Source organism: Ammospiza nelsoni, chromosome 23 (genome assembly GCF_027579445.1).
Source record: "Ammospiza nelsoni isolate bAmmNel1 chromosome 23, bAmmNel1.pri, whole genome shotgun sequence".
NCBI classification, from domain to species: domain Eukaryota; kingdom Metazoa; phylum Chordata; class Aves; order Passeriformes; family Passerellidae; genus Ammospiza; species Ammospiza nelsoni.
The window spans coordinates 1965719-1990465 of record NC_080655.1 but is presented as its reverse complement, the minus strand read 5'-3'; the positions used below and the strand labels follow the sequence as shown (position 1 = coordinate 1990465).

General features: G+C 53.1%; 1 protein-coding gene across 1 annotated transcript in view; it reads right to left on the bottom strand.

The window, feature by feature from the left end:
* Positions 1–16305: 16305 nt before the first annotated feature.
* Positions 16306–24747, bottom strand: part of GRM4 (glutamate metabotropic receptor 4) — a 29389-nt gene continuing 20947 nt past the window's right edge. The window contains exons 8-10 of the mRNA XM_059488063.1: positions 23714–24649; positions 19140–19386; positions 16306–17120 (exon numbers count right to left, since the gene is read on the bottom strand). Of these exons, the coding sequence (XP_059344046.1) occupies positions 17071–17120; positions 19140–19386; positions 23714–24649 (1233 nt within the window). The 3' untranslated portion in view covers positions 16306–17070. The remainder of the gene's footprint in view (positions 17121–19139; positions 19387–23713; positions 24650–24747) is intronic.

Sequence of the window (24747 nt, the reverse complement as noted above, 5' to 3'; positions counted from 1 at the left end):
AAGCCAAGCACCTGCTTTATAAAGCCTGTCCAAGCCTAGAAGGAACTCTCCTGTGCCGGGCCCTTGGAAAGAGATCCAGCACAGTAATTCCTCCAGCCAGACCAACAGGGAGATTATTTTAACAGCAGATTGTCCCATGGGGTAGGAAGGAAACGCCAGAACTTCTAGGGAGAGGAGGAATCTCAGGCTGGGGCTGATGAGAACCTCAGACAAAGGGTGGAGAAGGTGCAGGAGCTGCAGGGAAGGAAGGGATGAGGCTTTGGGAGCAGGAGAACAGGAATGCTGGTGCCCTTGATAGCTCTGGCTCCAAGGTTGATGGAGCTGCCAGGAGGTACAGCATGTTCTCTCCTATTGATCTATCAATGTCTGCTCTCCACAGGAGGGATTACTCACTTCTGATAACACAGCAAGGCTGCCTCTGATGAAAATCAATGGCTCTGACCAGCCAGCCTTCGTTTAATTACATCACGCTGTAAATCCGGCGGGAGCAGAGCGGGGACATTCTCCACCACCACCAGCAGCTCTGCCTCGTGCTCCTCTCCCCAGTTTTTCACCAGTATCTTCCTGGGATTATCAGGATAAATGGCCTTGACGAGCAGAGTTTCGCTGTCTGTTCTGCAGCCAAGGAAAGGACGCGGGGATTTCTCCATCACCTTGGCCCACAGCTGGCAAAGCCGGCCAGGAGGAGAAGGACACCAGAGATGTGCAGGCACATTCCTGGCAATTAGCTTGGTGGGAACGAGGATTGGATTAAGACCGAGTGCGAGATCAGGCAGCTTTTTACAAGCTAAATAAGCAACAAGCAGTTTGAGAGAGATTTCTCCCCCTGTTTACAAGGCCAACCAAGGCCAGGTTAATTAATCTCTCTTTCCAGCTGCCCTTCTCACTAGGGCTTGTTCTTCACTTTGAGCAAAACACCCGAGACAGCTGCTCAGATCTCTCACATTGCAGGGTGATGAAAACAAAGGCACAGATGAAAATTGCTTTAGAGCTTAGCCTCTCACAGAAAACAAACGTGCCCGTGCTGTAATTAGGAGTAAGCATGCGAAAAAAGCACCAGATCTTTGACCGGTGCTTAACCAGGGATAGTAAATAAAAATAACAACAATCCCTTCCCACACACACAGAGCACACACAGAGACACTAAACCAGGCAGGCCTGTTTTCCTGGAGCTCACAAAAGAGGCTGGTTCAGTCTCTTGATGTGGCACAAAGGCAGATCCCAGGCTGTGGCTCTGTGCATGCTAAACCCGGCAGCGAGGCCCTATCACAACAAGGCGTTCAAACACACTCTGCTGCCCCTGGGGAGGGTTTATACCGGCACAGACAGCAGCCAGCAGAGCTTCATGAATGGCTCAGAGCTGCTCAGCCAAGGCTGCAGTGCAGAGCATCATCTGAAGCTGTGCCACAGCCCCAGCCAGCAGCTGGACGTGCCAGCATTGCCATTTGGAAATGCCCTGCTGCCTCCTCCTCCTCTTCCTCCTCCCCCAGACATGGTTTAAGGCATTTAGTGGCAGAGATAAATTGTCCCGTGTTTATTTTAGTGAAAAGGCCCCCACGATGTTTTCTTTCCCTCACCATTAACAGCACAATAAGAGCTGTGAGGCCTCAGCCAGCTCTCCCCACACAAAACCCTCCATCCTCAGCCCATCCCTGCTCCTTTCCCAGCGCTCATGCAGCAAACAGAAGGCAAAGGCACAGCAGGCACCAGCAGCAGACACTTGCACAGCCCTGCAGCCAGCCACCAGCTAAAGCCAGGAGCTGTGGTGCTTTAACACAGCTGGCAAACATCTGTGTGGATCTCCTGTCTGAAACTCCCCCAGTTTATTGGGGTTTGGGTAGTGGGGCAGCAAGATCTGTCTGGCTGTCCAGAAGTCTCAGTCAGCACCAGGCTTTGCCCTGTCCCAGGCAAACATTTCTGATCTCACCAACCCCACGGACAGCAGCCACAAAAGGCCAAAGAAACAGGTCAGAAAGTGCAAGAGCTGCCTGGCCGTGGGAGAGCCTGCAGGCCCTGAGCATCCCTCACCAGAGATGTCTCCCTTCCTCCTCTGTCGAGGTCTCCTCTCCAAGCTCGTCCTCCCTGCCAGCCGGGCACAGCTCTGCAGCCAGGCTTGGAGCAGGAGGCAGGTGCCAAAGCCTTGAGTCACAGGCTCAGAGCCCTGCCAGAGCCTGGCACGTCCCTGAGAGCTGGGCATGCAGGGAAGGAGCAGTCCCCATGTGTGCTTGCTGCTCCTCAGCATCCAGACGTCATCTGCAGCCCACTTGCTAAGGCTGACGCGTTCCAGGGAGGAATCAGACACCCTTGGGAACAGCTCTTCCTCCTCAGCCAGGGTGTCCTGAAGGAATTGCCAGAAATATGGTTTTCTTTGGGTTTTTCTGAGGGCTCTGCTGGCAAAAGGACAGGCTGCAACTCCAGGGAGAGGGGCTCTGGAGCCAGGCATTCATCCTACAAAAACAGGGGCAAAAGGTTTTCTGGTCAGGAGCTGTCAGCAGCTTTGGGTTGGAAGGATTGTGGCAGGGATTCTCTGGAGAGAGCCCTCTAAGAAAAAAGACAGCGGAAAACACCCTTAATTTCTAGATTATCTTATTTCTTAGCCCTTTGCTATCAATTGCTTTGAGATGTGGCCATGGATATCAGCAGACAGCTTGCACTCCTTATCCCCGGCTGTGGAACAACTCCAAACCGGGGAAACTGCTCCTGGCCCAGTGACCTCGGAGATCAACTCCCCTTTCTCTGCTGTCAACAGAAGGACGGGCTGAGTTACCCACAGCACATTCCCAAGATTCTTTCCTCAATCGTGGCTCAAATTGGCTAATGCATTAGGAGATTACAGGGTGGAAAGGGCAGGGGAGATGGAAGGAATGCAATCACCAGGGCCTCATTGCTCCTGGAAGCTCCATTAATGGACAAGGAGCCTTTTGGCACCCAGATAAACCCCAGGCAGGGGGTAGCAGTGAGGAAGGCAGAAGGAAAATGCCTGCAGGGATTGATGTTTTCCTGTTCCACTGGCACCTTGTCCCAGGCCTTCCCTGCATCAGCATTCAGGGGACAGCTCCCTGTCACACACAGCAGCAGCTGACCGCTAATTAATCCCAATGCCAGCGCTGCCCAACCTTTCCCACTCCTCCCACGTTAATTTATTTAATTTATGGCTGTATTACTGCCAGACCCATGAGTTAACTTCTCTCCAAGCAACTGCAAAGGGGAAAGATCTGGAAGTTATCCCAGGGCCGTGTAAGACAGGAAATCATTTCCCACATCAGGTCCTGAGGCTCATTTTGATCATGTAAACACACACAAATCAATTGGCTGCAGGACGGATGCCAGAGGTGGGAGACAGGTATTCCAGGGAGCCACAGCCACGGCTGCTGGAGCCTCTGCTCTGAGAAGAACGTCCCTTATCCTGGCTGACTTTGATGGAGGGATGCCAGCTGGCATCAGGGAAGATTTATCCCTTGTCACACAGCTCCTCTGCAGAGCTCCACAGCAGCGCTGGGAACACTCAGGCCCAGGAGCAAAGCCTCGTTAATGGATCCAGCAGACCTGGGCCAGCTCTCAGCTCCAGCAGCCTCTGGCCTGGCCTGGCGTGGCCCAGAGCGTGGCACAGCCCAGTCTGGCTGGATTTAGTTCAGAGCTGCTCGCTCGCACCCTCTGCCACGCCGTTCCCTTGCTCCGAGCCCTTCCAGCCCAGCTTGTTAAGCCTCATCACAAACTGTAAAGCTCAACGCTGAGTTCCAGCACTGCCCCGAGCTCGCCACCCAAGCGTTGGGAGATCTCTGCAAGGCTCCAGCAAATCATTTAATCTCTGTTCCTCGAGCCCTCCAAGGGATCATTGCTCCTCCTCTGTTTCCCAATCCCCAGATAAAAACCAAGCCCAGATTTAATGGCTGGCACTGGGGCCCCCGAACCACACAGATGGGGCCCAGCCATTGATGCCTTAGGATTTTAGCTTTTATGTTTTTCATATATTTGTAATCCTGTAATTCTTTAGTGTATAACTCTAAACTCCATGTACAGTGTCAGCTGCTGCTTTCCTACTACTATTATTATTATTATTATTAATTATTTAAAAATTAAGTCCACTTAATGAGACTTTGCTCCTGGGCTGTTGAGCTCTGCAGAGGAGCTGTGTGACAAGGGATAAATTTATTTATATGATTATTTATATGATTATTTATATTTGTATGATTATATGATTATTTATATGATTATTTATATACTTATTTAGGTAATTATATAAAATTTATATATAGTTATTATTAGAAATGAATTAATAATGAATAACGAATAATTAATAATATGTAATAATGATTATTATTAATAATAATGATTTAAAATATATAATAATATATATAATAATATATATAATAATGATAATAAATTAGCAATATAATAATAATAATAACATAAAAATAAAATTAAATTTAAAATTAAAAAAATAAAAAATAAAAATAAAAATAAAAATAAAAATAAAAATAAAAATAAAAATAAAAATAAAAATAAAAATAAAAATAAAAATAACAATAACAATAAAAATAAAATAAATATCACCACTTTTTATTTTCCTAATTTTATCTGGTTTCTGTTTTTAGGTAGACCCGAAAAGGCATCCCCCGATGGAGATGCCGCCGGAGCCCACACGCGCACACACACACAGACACACGCACTCACACACTCACACACAGACAGACACACACACACACAGACACACACACTCACACACTCACACACACAGACAGACAGACAGACACACACACACAGACACACACACTCACACACTCACACACACAGACAGACAGACACACACACAGACACACACACACACTCACACACTCACACACACAGACACACACACACACACACAGACACACACAGACACACGCACTCACACACTCACACTCACACACGCACTCACACACTCACACACACAGACACACAGACAGACAGACACACTCACACACACTCCCCACACGTGCTGCCGCCGCACGCGGCGCTGACCCCGCCGCTTCTCGCCTTCCCCCGGCTCATCACACCTCGGCCGCTGTGTGGCAGCGAGAAGGGAGCGCCGCGAGCCCGTCTGGAGCAGGGCTCCGAGAGCAGGGAGCTGAGATAAACACGGGCCCGCATTGTCAGGGGCTCCTTATCAGCCCGGGGCTCTGCGCGGGCAGGGCAGGAGCCCGCCGGTATCGCAGCAGAACGCTCGGGCTCTGTTCTGGCAGCTTTGCAGGAAAAGGAGGTTTTTATTGCCAGGAGAAAAGGCAGGTGTGCAGCAGGAGCGTGAGTGGGGTCAGCAGCCTCTGCCCAGCACCCCCTGGCACGGTGTGCCCGCAGTTTAGGGGAACAGAAGGATTTGGGGGGTGACATTACATCCTCAGCTTTCAGGGAGGTGTGGGAACAAGGGGAGATTCTCCTTAACCTGGAGATCCCAAGGGGAGCATCCCTGAGGGGATGGTGCAGGGACAGCAAGGCTGGGCACAAAGGGACAATCCCTGAGGGGATGGTGCAGGGCAGCAAGGCTGGGCACAAAGGGACAATCCCTGAGGGGATGGTGCAGGGCAGCAAGGCTGGGCACAAAGGGACAATCCCTGAGGGGATGGTGCAGGGCAGCAAGGCTGGGCACAAGGAGACAATCCCTGAGGGGATGGTGCAGGGCAGCAAGGCTGGGCACAGTGGCTCGGCTATGACTGCTGAGCAGAGGGGGCAGGAGCAGGTCCCTGTCACCCACAGGGCACAAGGCTGGGCTGTGGCAGCTCCCTCCCTGCTCCCAAACCAGCTCCAGTGCCACCATGGATCAACCCATGGAAATGAGCTCCAATACGGGCACAGTGTTGAAACATGCTTAGAGATGCAGTTTAAGGAAATCAAGGCATCCTGGAGCCCCAGGCAAGCTCCCTGCAGAGAAAACACCAATGTGGTGTAAAACAGATTTTTCCTTTTATTTTGGACCCCCTCGGGCTGAGGTGAGGGCAGGTGGGCACTGCCCCACACTGGCATCACCACCACGGCCTCAAACTGCAGATGAGCTGCCCTGCCTTGTCAGCAGAGCGTGTAAGGGGAGTATTTCTAATTTAAAAAAATCAGAAAGCTGCCTCAGAAAGAAATAATTTAAAGAAAAAAAAAACAATTAGGAAAAAACCCCGACCATATCTCAATTGCAAAGTTCCTGCCTGAGCGTTTCATTTCCATTTTGCACCACAATAGGAAGAGAGCAAACAATGGCTGAGAGGAAGCAGCCTGATTGTGGGGAGGCAAAGTGCCACCAGGCTCGTTTTTCATCTAACGTGGGTGAAGTCGATTTAAAAAAAAATTAAATATAAATATATATATATATATATATATATATATATATATATATATGTATTCAAATCTGAGCACCGATTAGTTTGACCACAACCTCCCAAAAGACTCACTTCCTTATTAAACCAGGACAATTATAAATTATATATATTATAAACTATATATATTATAAATTATATCTATTAAAATTTATATATATTATAAATTATATCTAAATATTATACATGTATGTATGTATGTATGTATGTATGAATATGTATATAAAATATGTAAATATTTTCTCACTTCATTGTGTCCCCCCCAAATAACCCCAGACCCACAGGACAGCTCATTGCAGCTCCTTCCCAGCCTCAGACCTGCTCAGACTTCTTCTCTCCCCCCTTCCTCCCCAGACTGGGAGGTTTGGGAAGGAAAGGGACATTCCAGTGCCACCATTCCTGGTGCCACCAAAGTGCCACCTCTGCCAGGCTGGAGCTGGGGGGGACGAGCTCATCCCACCCAAAGAGGAGGAGAAGGAAGAAAATTCCGCCAGCATCACTTCCAGGAGGGCCGTGAGGGCGTCCCTTGGCAGCAGGGCACCTGCTCAGGGTGACAGCTCCGGGTGACAGCGATGGAGAGGCGCCACCAGCGCGGCTTCCAGCGTTCCCATGGCGACGGGCGCTGGGTACCGCCGGTGAAACACTCCATCCGCTTATTGATTGAGCCGCCGTCAAATTCAATCACAAGTGAAAATGGATTTTTTAATGCGACTATTAGCTGCTTTTGAAAGGCAAATTGAGTTCAGTTATACCGAGCCAGCCATCAGAAAACAATTTGCCGTCAGCCAGACGGGCCGGAGAGGAGCGCGGCCGGGAGCAGCCCGCGGGTCGGAGATCCGACACGGGAACCATGGGGAAATCCGGCTTTTCCTCCCCAAAAATGCCCTGGATCAGGAAGGTGAGGCAGGTGAGGGGCTGGCAGGGACACGGCTGCTTGTGGGATCCATGGCTGGAAGGGAGCAGGGGGAGAAAGAGGAGAAACTCAAGGAGAAATTTTAATGGGTTCGCGCCAAAAACCCAAGCAGAGCTTATGGGGATGCACAATGGGTGCTCTCCCCAAATTCTGGGGTGCACAAGGGGAGCCAGGAGAGAAGGACACATGAACCACAGTGCTGTGGTGAAGCCCAGGCAGTGTCACCCCCTCCCTGTGCCACCCCACTGCCACCACAAGCCAACCGAGCTCATTTCCTTCCAGCCGCTGGAAAATAAGATTTTTCCCTCGCTGATTAGGGACGCAGATTCTCATTACTATGTTAAGTGAGGATCAATATCGCAGCCAAGTTTGAAATCAGCCCTGTCTGGCGAGGTGCTGAGCACACCAGTTTCCCCAGTTTGGGGTTGAGTACCATCTCTGGGAGGCATTCACAGCATTGCTCCAGGATGGGGATGGAGGAGGGAGGTGGGACAGGACAGAGCGGTTTTTCACTTTATCTGAATTTGAAGTTCAGATAAAACTCTGTCAGATGTGGGAGGACTTGCCTGTACACACATATTTATAAATAAAACCCTCTATATATTAAAAAAATCCATATAAAAATAAATACATTTTCCCCCCACAGAGCTCAGGGAATGTAATAGACCCTGTTAATTAAAAACCCATCATTTTCACCCCTCCGAGAACCCTCCAATAAAGAATTAAAAATCCAGCTTCACTTTGGGGTGCCAGCTTTCCCAATCCTCCTCTCAATCCCATGAACGAACTTACAGGCCTTATTAAACACTTGCAGGAGCAGTCCAGGAATTTCTATAGCAGCATAATCCAAAGATCTGCTTTCAAAGAGCCTCTGCTTCCCACAAAGCTCCAGCCTCGGCTAATGAGAGCTTAACCACATGTTTGTGGTGGATGAAATAGTATCATTTTGCAATTATTATCATTCAAACATTATTTATTTAACCCGCAGCCACATTATATTGACTGCAGAATTGCTGTCATTTTTACTTTTGATGGCTCTCTCATTGAGCTGAGTGTGAGGAATTGCGTTCTGTGTTCCCAGTGTGGGGGAGGCTCCCCCTGCTCCCTCAGCCTCTCTGCAGACAGGTCCAACTCTCTGCCCCAGAGCTGGTGGTGTTTGGTACCAGAATCCCAAAAAAATGGGCACTTTCCCATCTTTTCCTCTGCTTCACCTTCCCTCACTGGTCATATTTGGGGAGTTAATCCATTCTGACCACCAACACAAAGCCCTGCGCACCAAAGTGCTCCAGGTAAGGACAGAAAGTGGATGTGGTGTCACCTTGTACCCCCCCCCAGCAGCTCTGAAAGCTCCTTTGTAAGAGCTGGAGAGGGAAGGCAGCAGCTGAGGAGCAATGTGCATCCCACAAAGCCCAAATGTGGGGATAACACACAGCCTTGGGCTCAGAACCCTTCTCCAAGGAAGCAGCAGGATGAGCCCCAGCCAGCATCCCTGGGGTTTGCAGCAAAATAAACACCAAGGGGTGCACAGCTCAAGATCTGAATGTCAGCAGGGTAAAATAAATTAAAAAAAAAAAAAAGTCTGGCCTCCCTCTCCCTCCTGGTCCTGGTTCTTCTCTCACACACGTCACTCTCCCGAAGCCTTGCAAGATGTATTCACACAACAGGAAATCCAACATTCCCCTTCGCCTTCTTCTCTCTTCCTCTCCTTTAATTTTCCCCAAATGTAAATGAGGAAGTCATCTCTCCTCCGGTGATGAAACATCTGCCTGGAGAAGCTTGCAGTGCAATGCAACATATTTTGATCACTGCTCCATCTAATTACAGAGAAGAGAAGAGAAAAATCACAAAGCAGAGTTTGGGACTTTTTATTTTTTCCCCCAAAACACAAGGCATCTGGAAAATAATAGAAAAACAGCAGCACTGACAATGAGAGCAGAGGCAGCTTCCCCATCAGCCTTGAAAAACAGCACTGGAATACAGAGCCTGCTTGGAAGGAGAGGGATCTCAGGGTGAGATAGGGGAAGATTAATTGCTGGTGCCAAGGACACGTGGTAATGGAACTGGAATCTCAGAATCCTCAAAGGCAGAGGCTGCTCCAGCCAGGCCACAGGGATCTGGCTGCACATCCATCCCTTGGGGCTCAGCAGCTGCCTCACACCTACTCCAGAGCAAGGGAAAGGAGGGACGCAGGGGAAGAGCCTCAAAGAGCAACTGATGCTCATCAGGACCCACCAAACACTTGATGTTCAGGAGCCAAGATGCAGAAGGAGAAAGGCTGAAGCTCAAAACAGGGGTGGAATGGCTCAGCCAAGACGGGAACAAGAGGTTTTTCTCCAGGAGCAAGCCCAGGTTCTTCCATGGAAGCTCTGGAGATGCTCAGACACAGCTTCAACCTGGCAGCAGCAGGGGCAGAGCCCTCGAATTGGCCTCGGCTGCTGAAGTGACAACGGGAGAGGTCTCAAAGGCACAGCAGGCAGCACCACCCACACCCCTCGGCATTCCAGAGGGGCTGATTGCTTCCCTTGTTTATCTCAGAAAAAAAATCCACCGTGCAGCACCGGTGGGGCCCAGCCTCCAGCCGCTGGAGGAGGTTGTTCACCGCGGGGAACGGAGCGCTCAGGAGCTCCAAATAAAACCCTAATCATAATCGTTGCTGTTTCCCTGTCTTGCTCTTCAAGCTCCGAGGGAGTCCATGGCTAAGCAGCAGCAAACAGCACCTCTAACGAGATCCTGCATGGCAAGGAACCAAGCCCAGCTCCAGGGGAGCCTGTTCAGCAGCCTCACTGGAGGAACGCTGACAGGTTGTTTATAGCAGCTTAGAGAAAGGCAGTGCAAAACAAACAGGAGGCTACCTGCCTTCCACCCCTCTCCCACCTGGATTTCCAAGGGAAAACTTGATTTCTCCTTTCTGAGCGTTTCAAGTTTCCAGAAGAGGAAAAACAAAACGCTGCCTGTGATGAATGGGGGTTGGCAGCTGGTGGGGACAGGTACGGCACTTCAAGCCGTGGGAAAGCGGCTCAAAACGTTCAGGAAACAAAAAGAGCTGATGGGAAGGATGCCCACAGGCAGGCAGGGGGGTCCCAAGCCCCCGTTTTTCTTCACAGAGATCTGTCAGCAGCGTTCTGCTGGCAAACAGGGCCCCGTCCATCCTGCCTGCCAGCTCTGCTCCAAAACAGCTCCAAGGATTGTCCTCGCCGTTTGTTATCCTGCCTGAGCACAGACACACACAAGTGAGCAGCAGGTGCCTGTCTGGAGCCAGCAGAGCACAAGGGTTTAATCCAAGTCCATCTGCACGTGGAGAACAGGGGGGAAGAGCTGGAGCCTACAGAACTCGTCACTGCCACCAGGAAAACAAATGGATCCACTTCAAAATCCTGCCTGCCACGGACACCCTGAGCTGCTCCTGAAAGGTCACATCTCTCCTCATTGTGGGTTTAATCCAAGTCTTGGCTGTCAGAGAGAGAGAGAGAAAAACGCAGGCCTGGGGCTCTCCAAGATGGAATTAGAGCTCAGAATTCTCCCCTGTGGGCACAGGCACGTGTGCTCGGAGGGAGTGCTGTTGTCACCTTGGCGAGCGCCGTGTGCTCCTCCGCGGGTACAGCTGGTGCTGACAAGGTCAGCAGCAAGAGGAGAACTCACCCTGGGCTAACGGGAGGCAGAGAGTTGGAAGATTAGTCACCATGCAGAGATCCACGTTTCCTGGCAAATGAACCAGCTGACAAGGAGGACAGCAGAGACGCAGGACGGTGTGGGACTCTGTGATGGAATTCAGTCCTTGGCTCTGCCCCAAATCCACACAGCCTCTGCCTCCCTCTCTGCGTGTCCTGATTCACCTCCAGCTCCTCTGGGGCACCCGAAGCTCTCTGGGCTTTGCCAAGGGCAAATTCTTGCCAGCACAACCAAAATCCCCCTAGGGTCAGAGGGAGAAGTGGCCCCAGCCCCAGCCAGGACAGGCAGAGAGGGGCTCCTCCCCAGATATCCTGGCTGTCTCCCAGGACACAGGAGTGCTCCCAAACGGATCTGCCGGTCTATTTGGAGCACCAATGTTTGCCTAAGCAAATAGCTCGGAAAGCTCCACAAATAGCAGGAGGGCTGGTTAATTGGGAAGAAGGCAGAGAAGCACAGAGCAAAACTCACGCAGGCAGCACCAGAGGCAGGGGAGAGCACGGCTGAGGGGATCTGGCCACCCCAAGGGCGCGTTTGCCCTCCGTCCATTGCTGTCCCGGTCCCAGCACCACTGTCAACAACACTTTCTGCATATGCAAATAGGACCGTACTCCCGCAATTACACGGCAATCAGAGGCAAATTACATTCTTGCTGTTTACTTTCAGTGTCCTTAATTAATCCGGTTATTAGACGATTAATGAAGCTTGTTGGGTGAAAAACTCATAGCATTTACAGCGTGTGCAGCCGGCTGGCATCTCCAGCACGTGGGGCTGGGGACAGCGCCTGTCCCCAAGGCCAGCAGGGCAGGGTGACACCGACATGGTCCCCACCGGGCCCAGGGGATGCTCAGGGTTGGCTTTTCCAGCTGTGCCTCCTCTCAGCGCTCTCCAGGAGCTCAGCCCTGCAGCTCCAGCCGAGCATCCCTTCCCATCTCCCTGTCTGGAGTCACAGCCCCCGCATCCCTGCTCCTCTCCAAAGGCAGCAGGACCCACACCAGCGGCTCCCACCGCTCTGGAAGCTGCTGGAGAAGGTTCCCAGATCCCTGCGGCTGCTGGACCCCCTGCATCCCTGTCCTCAGCCGGCTCCCAAGGCACCCTGCCCTCCCCAAAGGTCACCGCAGCTCGTGTTTGGTTAAGCTGCCGATAATGAAGTGGCATGTTCATCTAATGATCGAATTGCCGCACCGCGAGCATGAAAGGCTGAGGAGAACTAATTAAGAAGCTCATTTGCATACTCCGGCGTTTCCGGTGCACGTATGGGGTTCCCATAGCAACCGGTACAAAAGCGGGCGATGGTGTGTGGATTTTAGGGGGGTTTGAAGTGCTGTTCCTTCCCTTTGTCATCACAAAGGCTCTGCGATGAAGGTGCGGGGACAGCGGGCCGGGGAGGGACATTTCGGCACACCAGGGGTGGGGGACAAACGAGCTGCGACAGTGGCAGGGGCCTGAGCCTGCTCCCAGTGCCACCAGCTCAGGTATCGCAGAGGGGAGCAGGGATTTGGGGCTTGAGCAGAAATCCTTGGCCTGGAGCTGCTCTATCCAAACTTTCCCGAGTCACTTTGGCCTCAGCTCGGTGAGGAGGGGAGGGAAGTTTTGCAGGGCGCTGCGGCAAATCCCGCAGCATCCCAGAGCCCTGAGGGGACACCGGCTGCTCTGGGTGACACCTGCAGCACGCGGGGCGTGGGGACACTGCAGGATGGCACCCCAAATGGAGGAATGCAGGATGGCCAGGTGAGGGTGGCAGCTCCATCCCAGCGGGTTCCCCGCAGTGCGGCGCAGTCCAGCCCCGGCTCCTTCCATCATGTCACTTTTCCCAAGCACAGAGGTTTCTTTTCTGCTTTGTATTTCTGGCGAGAAACCTTTGCATTTAGATAAGGAATAAAGCCTGGAATCAGATCTGAACTCTGCGGCAGAGATCAACATTTTAATGAATTAAATATATTCCAAACTAAATGTAACCTCTTAGCGCTCGCATTTTCGAGTGAGGCTAACTTAAAGAAAAAGCCAACAATCCAACTCATTCCGGCTCTCCCCGGCTGTGAACTGGCCACAGGCCAATCAATTATCTCGAATTTATTCGTTATTCAACTTCCCTCCGACAGCCAATTTCCAGGCTGTGAATTGCAGGTGAGCGGCTCCTGCGCTCTCCTGCCAGCCCAGTTCGCTGGTTCCACTGGTTCCACTGGTTCCACTGGTTCCACTGGTTCCACTGGTTCCACTGGGCTGCCCAGGAGCACCGCCTGGCCCGGAGCCACCAGCCAGGCAGGACACCGGGGCTGGCACATTCGGCGTCACGCAGCCCCGCAGGGATGGAGGGACAGCGGCTGTTGGACATCCAGGGCGGCGCTGGGAGATGCAAATCGAGCCCGAGCATCCCCCGAGGGCTGCGCAGCCGCTGCCGGGCCTGGGAAGAAGAGATGTTTAATTCCTGGCTGTTAATTGGTGGCTGTGCAGGGAGGGCAGAGCTGCCCCAGCTGGACGGAGCCCTGAGTGCTCCAGATGTTTGCTGCGCCGGGAAGGGCAATTTTGGGAGTGGGGAGGGCAGGGATGAGACCTCGGCTGTGCTGCCCCAGGCTCAGCCAGCAGAGCTGAGCGTTTGGGGGGCACGTGAGGGATGCCAAGGAGCAGAGGAAGCCCAGCTGGTCCTTCCTGCAGCCCCCACTACGCTCAGAGCTTGAGGAACACCGGAGTTCTCAGCCCTGCACTACAAACACCTCACCCAAACCTTTTCCTCTGTCCCCAGCCTACCCAGCGTCCTGGAACGAGCCCCAAACCCATCAAGGTGGAGCCCCAGAGCTCTCAGCCCCCTTCAATTCAAACACTTCACTATTTCCCACTCAAACCAGGAGCTCTTCCTCTGTCCCCAGCCTACCCAGCATCCTGGAATGAGCTCCAAACCCATCAGGCTGGAAGAAGTCCCCTTGCCCGTCCAAAGCTTTCTCCTCCTCTAACATTGTTTTCGTTTCCCACCCCCCCCCCCGCCATTTTTTATTCTCAATAAAAACATAATTACAGGCTTTTTAAAAAAGCAAATTATAGTGACATACTTTAATTATCTCCAAGCAATGGAGGACTAAATTACACAGTCAGGGAATCGGAGGTTACCTAAAAATAAAAGCAAGAAGCTTCATTAAATGCTAATTGCAGCTTTCACCGCTGAAGTGAGATTTCAACACAGACCACCATTGACTCACTGGGCCCTACAAGAGAACATTGGGGCTGGGGAGAAGCCCTCAGATACACAACTCGTGCCTCCATCCGTGGCTGCAGACACAGGGATTGCTCCAAAGGGAGCTCCAAAGGCTCCACATCTGCTGGACCTTCCCCAAGGTGCTGCCACCTCCCTCCACTGTCCCCTCAGAGGCATTTCCCACCTTCCAGCAGCACTGAGGGGCTCATCACAGCTCCTCCAATGCTTTGGAGCAGAGAAACCAGCTCCAGTTTGTTCCCAGAGCTGCTTCTGCACCGTGGATGGAGCCACAGCAGCTCTGAGCCTGAGTCCCACCTTGCTCTGAGCATCACTCTGCTCTCCTGGGGTGAAAATGGGTGAAAATAGGTGGAAATGGGTGAAAATGGGTCCTTGGGGCTCTCCTGGTGGGAGAGGAGCTGAATGGATGGAGCCCTGTCCTGTCCAAACCATTCTCTGCTCTAACCCTGCTCTCCCCATCCCTTCCTCCAGGTTTCCTCCCCAAGCAGGATCAGGAGATCTCCCCAAGCCCAGAGGGGCTGATTTCCCCCAAGACACAGGAAGGGAGGCAGGACGTGGCAGGCAGGCTGGAGAATTCACAGGGAAATTATCTTGTTTTTCCATTTCCCATCGAGCTGGCCTAATTATGCCACCGAAGTCTGTAATTTGCCTCTCACAGAAGAGAGTTAATGACTGGTTCCAGGCTGCTGCTGCTCCAGGCGGGGGCACAGCTCCCACTGCAGCCCCCAGCTGTGCCCTGGGACCCCGAAAATTCCCGTTTGTCCCTGGAGAAGGGAGCTCAGGAGGAGAGCTGGCCATTGGGAGCAGCAGCCAAGGACAACAGAAAGTTCCAGGAGGGAGGAAGAGACACGGGCAGGGCATGGAGGGAGCTGGCACCAGCCCAGGCTTTTTCCTCACCGCTCCTCAAAGTCCCAGGAAAAAAGTGAAAAATCTGCAGGTCAAGCACTCAGGGAACTCAGGCAATTATCGTTGTTTAAATTCAACAGCCCTTCACAGAAATAAGAGGAAAATCACACAAGGGCTTTTAAAGCTCTGAGGGAGGTGAGGAGGAGGAGGAACGATGGCAACAATTTCCAGATACCTCATTAAAAAAAAAAAAAAATACCCAAAATACCCAAAACTAGGAATGTGATATCCAGGAATCACTATCCACTCTGCTCTTCTCCCCAAAAAGATGAAGCAAAGCAGAAAAGCAGAATGTGGATCCTCACAGGCCCCTCCTGCAGCTCCCACGGCGGAGCCTGGCTGGATCCCCATCCACCTCCATGGCTCACAGGCTGCTCCCTTTGAATTAACTCCTCATCATCAAAGAGGTGCTTGGAATTAAACAGGATCAAACCAACCAGCTGTGCTGGGAGGTCACTGGAAAGGCTCGGGAGGGACAGCAGCTCAGGTTTGGGGTGACAAGAATGGGGCATTTCCGCAGGGTTTGGAGCACCCCCTCACAGGCACGGCGAGGGGAGGCAGGTGGGGGCTGGAATTCAGTCAGAATCAGCCTTTCCACTCATTATCGGGCAGAATTCAGGGCGAGAGCTGCTGGTGACACCCTGAGAGCAGAATCCTGAGGCGGGAGCTGCAGCAGAGGCATCAGCTCGGGTTTCCTCAGAGCCCTCTCAGCCAGGCAGGGCCTCACATCCCGCCCGAACAGTGATGGATGCGCTGGGAGCCGAGCAGTTTTTCCTCCTGAGAAGCTCTTTTGACAAGTATGATCTTATCAAAGTTCCCAGCTTTTCATTACGCTGCTTTATTTCTCCTTTTTTAACTCCTGCCTTCAAGGCAGGCTCTGTCCTCTGTGCGTTTCCCTCTGGCACCAATTCCTGGCTGGGGCTCCTGTGGGGTTCAGGTGCCCCCCAAACAGCCCAGGGGGAGAGCAGGGCTGTGATTAACACACAAACAGCTCTGGAAATGTGCAAAATACAGGGCTGACATCACACAGGCTCAGAGAGGGGGAAATAGCAGCATTTTGGGGTTGGGGAAGAGGCACAAAGGGACAGGGAGCCACCCCAGCACCCCATGCCAGGCCAGGTCCAGCTCCAGCAGTTATTGGGCTTTTTATTGAAACAAAGCCTGTCCAGAAGCTTTGGCCTATATATATTATTGGGCTTTTTATTGAAACAAAGCTTCCCACCAAAACTTCCCCTGGCACCTCCTGAAACCAAGTCACCAAGAGACAGCAAACGCCGAGTGCAAAACCAGGGTCTTTTATTAGAAATTCTCCTCGTATAAAAATGATCATGCTCTACACAGTCATCGAATAATTCATAAACATCCAGGCACTGAACTTTGTTTTTTTGTGTGTTTTTGTTTTTTGACTGGTCAGTACATAAAGCAGACATATTTCAATCCATATGGTCATCACATACATTAAGGAACCACCTATAGAAATCAGCACTTTGAACACAGTCTAGGTTTTATTTTATTTTATTTTGCTGTCTGTTTTTTTTTAATGTAAATTTTAAGTATTTTTATTTATTTTTCCTTTTTGCAACATATAGAATTTGGTAGGATATGGGGGGTTGAGAGTGAAGAGGGACGGAGGAAGACAGGAACGAAAGAAAAAGGAGGATTAAAAAAAAAAATAAAAAGAGAAAACAGAAGGCTCTGCACAACCACAAACAATCTCACAAATTCCAGAAAAGGGAAAATGCTGGGGCTCTTATTTTTTTTTTTCCTCTTTTTTGCCAAAATACAGGAAAAAACAAAACCCAAAGACTTGCTGAAGTCCGTGCCCGCTTGCCCGTGCTCCGTCCCCCCTCCGTGGGAGCCATGCATCGCCACCGTGGGCGCTGGAAGAGTTTTTGTGTTTCTTTATGGATTTTTTTGCTGCTGTTGATGGCGTTTTCCCCCAGGATTCTGCCCTGGGGGCTGTCCCCTGGCTGCCACCTGCCTGTGCTGTGGTGCTGTCCCTGCCAGGCCCAGCTCGCTCCTGTTTGCTGCTCCTGGAGCTAAATGGCGTGGTTGCTGTAGCTGACGTAGGTCTGCTTGGTGGCCAGTGCTGGAAGGAGACACAGAGCTCACGTGGGTTATCAGCAGAGCCACCTTCCCCTCCTGGCTCCTGTCCCACCCCCTGATCCTATTACTGCGACCTGTGTGGGCGCTGCTGGTGATAGAGAGACGGTGAATCTTGTTTCTTGAATCAGAAGGCTTGATTTATTAATATATGATATAATACATTATAACTATACTAAAAGAATATAGAGAGAGGTTTGCAGAGCTGCTAGCTAAGCTAAGAAGAGATAGAAAAGAACCCACAACAAAGTTGTGGCCAAGGACTCAGTCCCCTGGCTTGAACTGGTGATTGGCTCTTAATTATAAACATAGAAAATGAGCCAATCAAGGTGAATCCTATTGCATTCCACAGCAGCTGATAATAATTGTTTACCTTCTCTTCGGGGGCCCCTGGCCTCCCGAAGATGCAGAAATGTGAAAGAAAGGATTTCTGTGGAGAAATGTCTGCGACATGATCCAGCTATTATGCCAGCAGGGATGTGCGAGGGTTTGCTCAGGGATCTGGGCAGTGCTGCCACTTGGGGTCCTTCCCCGAGCCCCACAGCAGCTGTGGGTGCTCCTCAAGGACACTTCACCCCAAAAACAGCCCCCAGGATGTGCTGTGAGCAGGGGGGATGTGGTCTGAGGCTCCTGTCCACCTCCCACAGCCACCTCCTACAGACAGACCCGGAGGTGCTGCACCTTCCCAGAGCTCAGCTCGTCCCAGCCAGCCCCGCCTGGCACAAATCGTGGGGTCCCAGAGGGTTTTGGGGTCCCACACCCCTGTTCCCCACTCCACAGCAGCAGCAGGGCACAAAATCCACCACCCTGGCTGTCCCCTCATGCACAGGGTGCCACAGGGACACAACCCTGCTGCCACCCCCAGCTTCCCCAGCGCTCAGACGCACCAGGAGAGGAGGCAGCGATGGCTCCAAAGCCACCACATGTCCCAGGGTGGCACTGGGGGCACAGCAAAAGCCACAGAGCAATGAATTCCCCCAATCCCTGCAGAGCTGTGCCACTGCCCTCAGTGGGGACAATGCTCCGCTGATGTCCCCAGGTAGCACAGGGTCAGCGGGCACAGGGACACCAGCCAAGGGCACGGGCAGGTGCTGGCACAGATGGCACAGCCTGGGACACCCTGAGTAGCACTAAGGGGTCCCCACAGGGAGGGGACACCGGCAGCTCACAGTGCCTGGCTGGCAGTGGAACCTTGCTGCAGGTCTCCAACTGGTGTTCCCAGATAACAATTAGATAGAGCAGAAGGAATTGGAGCTGACAGAGCTATTTGTTAGCCGCGATGTTTTCCTAGCTGATCTGCCGGTATCAAAGCCCCGTGAATTATTTATTCTGTTGTTTATTTAAGGCTACGTGACCCGGCAGTGACAGAGTGAAAAATGTCCCCTCGGTGCCGCGCTGACGTCCCCCGCGCCTCACACCCCCAGCACAAGAAGAGAAAACGAGGAGGGATCAGCCCTTTCCACCCCAAAGCTGCCCCTGTGCCCTGTGCCAGGGAAGTGCCAAGCTCTCCTCTCCCACAGTTTGCAGCTCCCTGCAGTGCCCATTCCTTCCTGACACCACAGGAGCTGCCAGCCCTGCTCAGCGCCAGCTCCCCCAGCCCTCTGGAGCCAGGGGTGTGCAGATGGAGCTCAGCTCTCCCCATTCCCATTTATGATCCTCTCCCTGCTCACTGCGAGCTCCCCCAGCCCTCTGGAGCCAGGGGTGTGCAGATGGAGCTCAGCTCTCCCCATTCCCATTTATGATCCTCTCCCTGCTCACTGTAAGCTCCCCCAGCCCTCTGGAGTCTGGGGTTTGCAGATGGAGCTCAGCTCTCCCCATTCCCATTTATGATCCTCTCCCTGCTCACTGTGAGCTTCCCCAGCCCTCTGGAGTTTGGGGTGTGCAGATGGAGCTCAGCTCTCCCCATTCCCATGATCTCTCCCCATTCCCCATTTATGATCTCTCCCCATTCCCATTTATGATCTCTCCCCATTCCCATTTATGATCCCTGCAGGAGCCACCTCACCTTGCGTCTCCAGGTTCTCGCAGAGCTCCGACTTGGCCTCTCCGTTGGGGCGGAACCCTCCCTTCTGGGAGAACTTGTTGGACATGGTGGCCGCTGTCACCACGGCCTTGAGGCTCCTCTTGCGCTTGGGGACGTTCTGCTCCGGGTGGAAGAGGATGATGTACACCTTGGGCATGTAGAGCATGCCCAGGGACACCGAGGCACTCAGACTCACCGAGATGGTCAGCGTCGTGGTCTGGATGTACATCTGCAAGACACAAGGCCAACCAGCTGAGAGCCCAAAGCCTCTGTGGGATCCAAAAGGGAAAGGAGGAAATGGGGAAACGAGGGAAAGTTGGGGTTAAATGAAAGGAGTGGGGAGGCAGTGCTGGAATGGTGTTCAAGGTGAGGTTTGATGCTCCAGCAGCCTCAGGGCAGGAGCTGCAAGGCACAGCAAGGACACCTGGTCCCAGGGCTCGCCCCACTGCCCTTCTCCCTCCAACAGGTAATTCCCATTCCCCAGCTGACTCCTGGGCTCTTGTCATGTCAGTCACATATTACACACCGACGCTGCCTTTTCGCAGTCAAAACTAATTTCACGCTCACTGTCCAGGACTAACAGTGACAGATGTTTTGCAAAATGAAAGCCCATTAATCTGACTGTAGAATAATCCATTTTTCTATGGAGAGCAGTTTGGCAGGCTCCTCTCAAGCCGGGGCATCTGAAGCAGGTGGCAACTGGAAGCAGAGACCCCCTCCCTCTGCCCATCCCACCTCTTGGGGAGGCCAGGAGGACAGGTCCCTGCTCCGTGGGCATCCCTGCTCTGCCAGCATCTGGCTCCTTCCTCTCCAGCATCCCCTTCTCTACCAGGCTCTGGGGATGAGCAAGGGAGGGAGCTCGGGGTCTCCAGATGCCTTTGCACACACCTGTGTGCAGGACACCCACAAGGCTTTAAAAGGAGCCTTAAAGCAGTTCCTGAGCTTCAATATCCAGGGGTTCCCCAGGTGGGATTTCATGTCCTCGGAGGAGACAGCACCTGGAGGAGGCAGGGAAGCCTGGGGGCTGCAGCAGCAGCCAGAGCAAACCCCCAGGGGCACACCTGAGGGTTTCTGAAGAGAAAAGGTGATGGAGAGCACCCGCAAGGCAGAGGCTCTGCACAGCTCCCAAGAGTGAGAGCTGGTGGGACACAGCATCTCCAGGACCCACAAGTCCCACTTGTGACCCTGTAATGCCAACCAGCACCTGGCCCAGAGCCCAGAGCGTTCAGACTCAGCCCTGGAGGGAAAATGCCACCAAGCTGGTTCTGAGTCAACTGAAAAACTTCGGTTTGTCCCCAGAATAAAACCTCCTGCTGTCACACGCGCCAGTTTGTTTGTTCCACCTTCTCTCTCTAGGCAGTTTTTGGAAATAAAAATGTCATTTCATCAAGCAAAGTCAAAACACATCTCTGTGCCAGAATATGTGTGCTTTTTTATTTCTTCCTTTTTTTTTCTTTTTTTTTTTTTTAATCTACTCCAACTCTCCAGACTCTGCCACGGGCGTCCTGGACCAGCCAGGAATGAGGGAAGCACTGAGAGCCCAGCTCCAGGCACCCCAAGCCCTGCCTGGGAACCAGCCCAGCGTGACCCTGGTGGGGCACAGCTCAGCTCAGCACCCTCACCTCCTCGGCCAACCCAGCCATTTCCATATTTTGTGTCTCTGCAGAGAGTCCCCATCCCTGTGCCTTGGGGGCGTTTCGGCGAGGAGGGAGGGAGGAGCTGAGCCAAGCTGAGCTGAGCCAAGCTCAGATGTCTCCCTGCATGCTCCCCCCTTGATCCTTGGCCAGTTCTCCCAGTGCTACCAGGGATCCCCTGTGCTGAGACCCCCCGGCCCCAGCTCCCCACCCCACTCTCTGCCTCCTGCAGCACTTTTGGGGTCTCACAGGGCCACTGTGGCAACCTCTCCCCCATTATCCGTTTGCAGGAAGCGTTTTCTGCCCACTCCAGCCCCCACAGCCGTGTCTCGCCAAGCAAACCCCTCATCAGCTCAGACAGGAATATTTTTAGCCTGGAGCCTCCACAGCTCTGCTCAGTTAACCTCTTGCCACTGCAAAAAAATGACCATTTCTCACAGTTTCACTTCCCACTCTCTTAATTGGCTTCCAGCCCAGGACCTCGCTTTGCCCCTCCGTTAACGACGCTGGAGCTTCCTCCGGAGCCCTGGGAGTGTGAGCTGTGCTCATTGAGCAAGTTCCAGCTCCTGCTGCCTCCAGGGCTGGATCAAAGAGCACAGGCAGCCCTGGCTCAGGGCAATGATGCTGAGGGACAGCAATAACCCAAAATGACCCCACAGCAGCCCCCAGATCTGTGCTATGTTCAGCTTTGGGTGAGCTCCTCCTGCCCAAGGCAGCAGCCCAGGCTTGAGGCACAGCCCAGGCTTGTGCCTGTCCCACAGCAAATCCCTGCATGAATGGGAAGCTGCCCCCACTCTAAATCCACACCTGGCCCCACTCCAAGGGGTTTTGCACTGTGGTGGGTGCTGGGGAAGGGCAAACCTGCTCAGCATTCTGAACACCACAGGACAGTCCCTCTCACTCCTTCCCTTCTCTCTTTTCCCCGGCTAAAAGCGAATGTGATAAACAGGGAAGCAGACAATGACTCCACTGTTCTGCTGCCACCTTATCAGTGCAGGAAATTGTCTCTTTCTTTAGATGCTCTGTTATTGCTATTCCTGTAATCCGCCGGGATCGGCGGGGATGAGAGGCTCTGCTCAGAAAAGGCTTGGGGGACTTGTTACAATAATGTGCCACCTCCATGCAAAGCTGTGGGCACGAGGTAAAGCAAATAAAAGTAAAAATGGGGATTGTAATCCAACTCCTCCACACCACGAGGAAGCCTTTGCTGCAGCCTCAGCTGGGGTCACGGGTGTGGGTTTGCCCTGTGGTATCCTCACAACCTCAGCCATGAGAGAACAGCCCAGATAACATTTCTGGATTTCCTGTTCCCAAGGGTGCAGAAGCTCCACAGAGCCCAGGAGGCCCTCAGTCCCAGCAGCAGTGGGGTGAAGGGGATGGGATCCCTCCCCACAGTGAGCTGGGGGTGCCCCTGGAGCATCCCAGAGCACCACGGGGGTGATGCCAACACCAGTGCCCCCATCTGTCACCCTCAAAGCCATACCCTGTGTGCAGGCTGTGTAACAGCTCCTTCTCCACCTTTTTCTCCCCAAGAGTGCAAACCAACAACTAAAGCACTGAGGGAGCCCCAGTCACCTGCTGCTCCCTCCAGCCTCATCTGAGCACATCCATCATCTCTCAGCTGTGGCGCAGGGACACTCAGAGCCCATTCCCACAGCCTGGGGACACTCAGAGCCCATTCCCACAGCCTGGGGACACTCAGAGCCCATTCCCACATCGGCAGAGCAGAACTCCAGCCTGGAATCCCCAAGCCCCTCGAGGGTTGGCTCAGCAGGCTCGAGGCAGGGCCGGGCTGTGAGACAGAGCTCCGCGTCAGTCCGAGGGGAGTTGGGAACATCACTTTTTCCGCCTCTAATCAGCTTGTTAGCAGCCTAATAACAGAGCAGGCCTGAGCATTACAACCCCCAACGAGAGGCACAGCCTATTGTGGAGCTGCTGCCTGACAGGCAGCGTTCAGCAGCCCTAAATTATCCCGTGACAAGCTGCAGTGAAGAGGTGAGCAACCTTGCGCATAATCTACAATCATTATCATTTCCATCTTTATTACCCACAGTATGCCAAGCACATTAAGGAGGCTTTCAGGGAGCTTTTGTTTTGCAATAATTTCTTTAAAAACCTGCTTTCTTGTTAGTATCTCCCCTGCCATCTCATCAAAATGGAAATGCTGCAAAAGGCTCCATTTATTTCCTTTAATTCTCCTTCACACTTCCAGCCAGAGAAGGCCTGGTGGGACTTTCTGGTTGAGCCAAGGTCAGAGGTGGCTGGGCAGACTCAGCCGCCTCGCGGGATGTGGATGCTCTGAGAAGAGATGCTCCAGGGCACGACCAACTCAGCAAAAGCTCCCTCAGAAAACCTTTGCAACAGGTGTGTCCGAAAGCCATGGTGTCAGCAGCATGGGGACACACTGGGGGGATCCAGAGAGGAATCTGGGTGCTGGGACACCCCAGGGATTTCCAGGGAACAGCAGCTCCAAGGTTTGTTCATCAGAGCAGCGCTGGGCTGGCAGGCGGGAGCTGTTTGCGTTCAACAGAAACGCGATGATTCCTGTTTTGGCTGGCAGGCAAAGGGATTTGGGTCTCATTCATGAGATTTTTATTCTTTGTTCTTAATCCCTCGCACTTGAGCACGGAGCCTCATCCAGGCTGGCCTCGGTCCCATGGGAACCCAGCACTGGGAACAGGGGCCAGCTGGGCAGCACCGGGTCCCTTTCCATGCAGAAATTGTGCCCATGACACCCTGGACCTGCCCTGGGGGGTCATCCTCCCCCAGCCCACCAGGGGCAGTGGGGCCAACATGGAAAACTTCCCACCCTAATTCCCAAGCTGACCACGCTGCATGGAAGTTCTCCTCTTGCTCAAGGCACAACAGCCTCTCCCAGCCCTGAACACCAGACACCAGTCAGGCTCTCCCTTCCTCCCTTACCTTTTCCGCCGACTGCGACGTCCCAAAAAATATCGGGATGAAGGCTAACCACACAATGCAAGTGGTGTACATGGTGAACCCAATGGGCTTGGCTTCGTTAAAGGTCTCCGGGACCCCGCGGGTCTTAATGGCGTACACAGTGCAGGTGACCATGAGGAGCATGCTGTACCCGAGCAAACAGATGAGGGACAGGTCCGAAATGTCACATTTGAGGATGCCCCGGGCAAAGTGGGGGTTTGTAGTCCGCTGGTCCTCGTAGTCAATGACAGAGTGGGACGGGTCCACGATGAACCAGATGCAGACGCCGACGAGCTGCAGGGAGATGAGGCTGAAGGTGATGACCAGCTGCGAGGCGGGGCTGATGAAGCGCGGGGCGCTCACCGACTTCTTGCCCTGCTCGAAGATGCGGTAGATGCGGTTGGTCTTGGTGAGCAGCGCGGCGTAGCTGATGCTCATGCCCAGCCCCAGGAAGATGCGGCGCAGCGAGCAGGTGCTGAGGTCGGGCTCGGCGATCATCAGGAAGGTGGTGGCGTAGCACAGGAAGATGCCCGTGAGCAGGACGTAGCTGAGCTCCCGCCCCGACGCCTTGACGATGGGCGTGTCGTTGTAGCGCACGAAGGTGATCACCACGAACAGCGTGGCGATGATGCCCACGATGGCGATGAACACGGGCACCACGGCCCAGGGCGAGCTCCACTCCAGCTTGATGATGGGGATGGGCGTGCAGCTGGTGTGGTTCTCGTTGGGCCGCTCGTTGAAGTGGCAGCGCTTGCAGTGGAACTCGTCCAGCTGGTACTGGTAGCCGTCGCAGCGCTCGCAGTGCCAGCAGCAGGGGATGCCCTTCACCAGCTTCTTCCTCTCTCCTGGCTTGCAGGGCAGGCTGCAGATGGAGCTGGGCTGCTGGCTCCCGCCCCCCGGCCACAGCATGTTCTCCACCTGTGGGGTAGATGGCACCAGCCATGCTGAGGGCACTGTGGGCACCTGCTGGGCACGCCTGGGCACGGGGGATGCCCTGTCCTGCTTGGATGTGGACC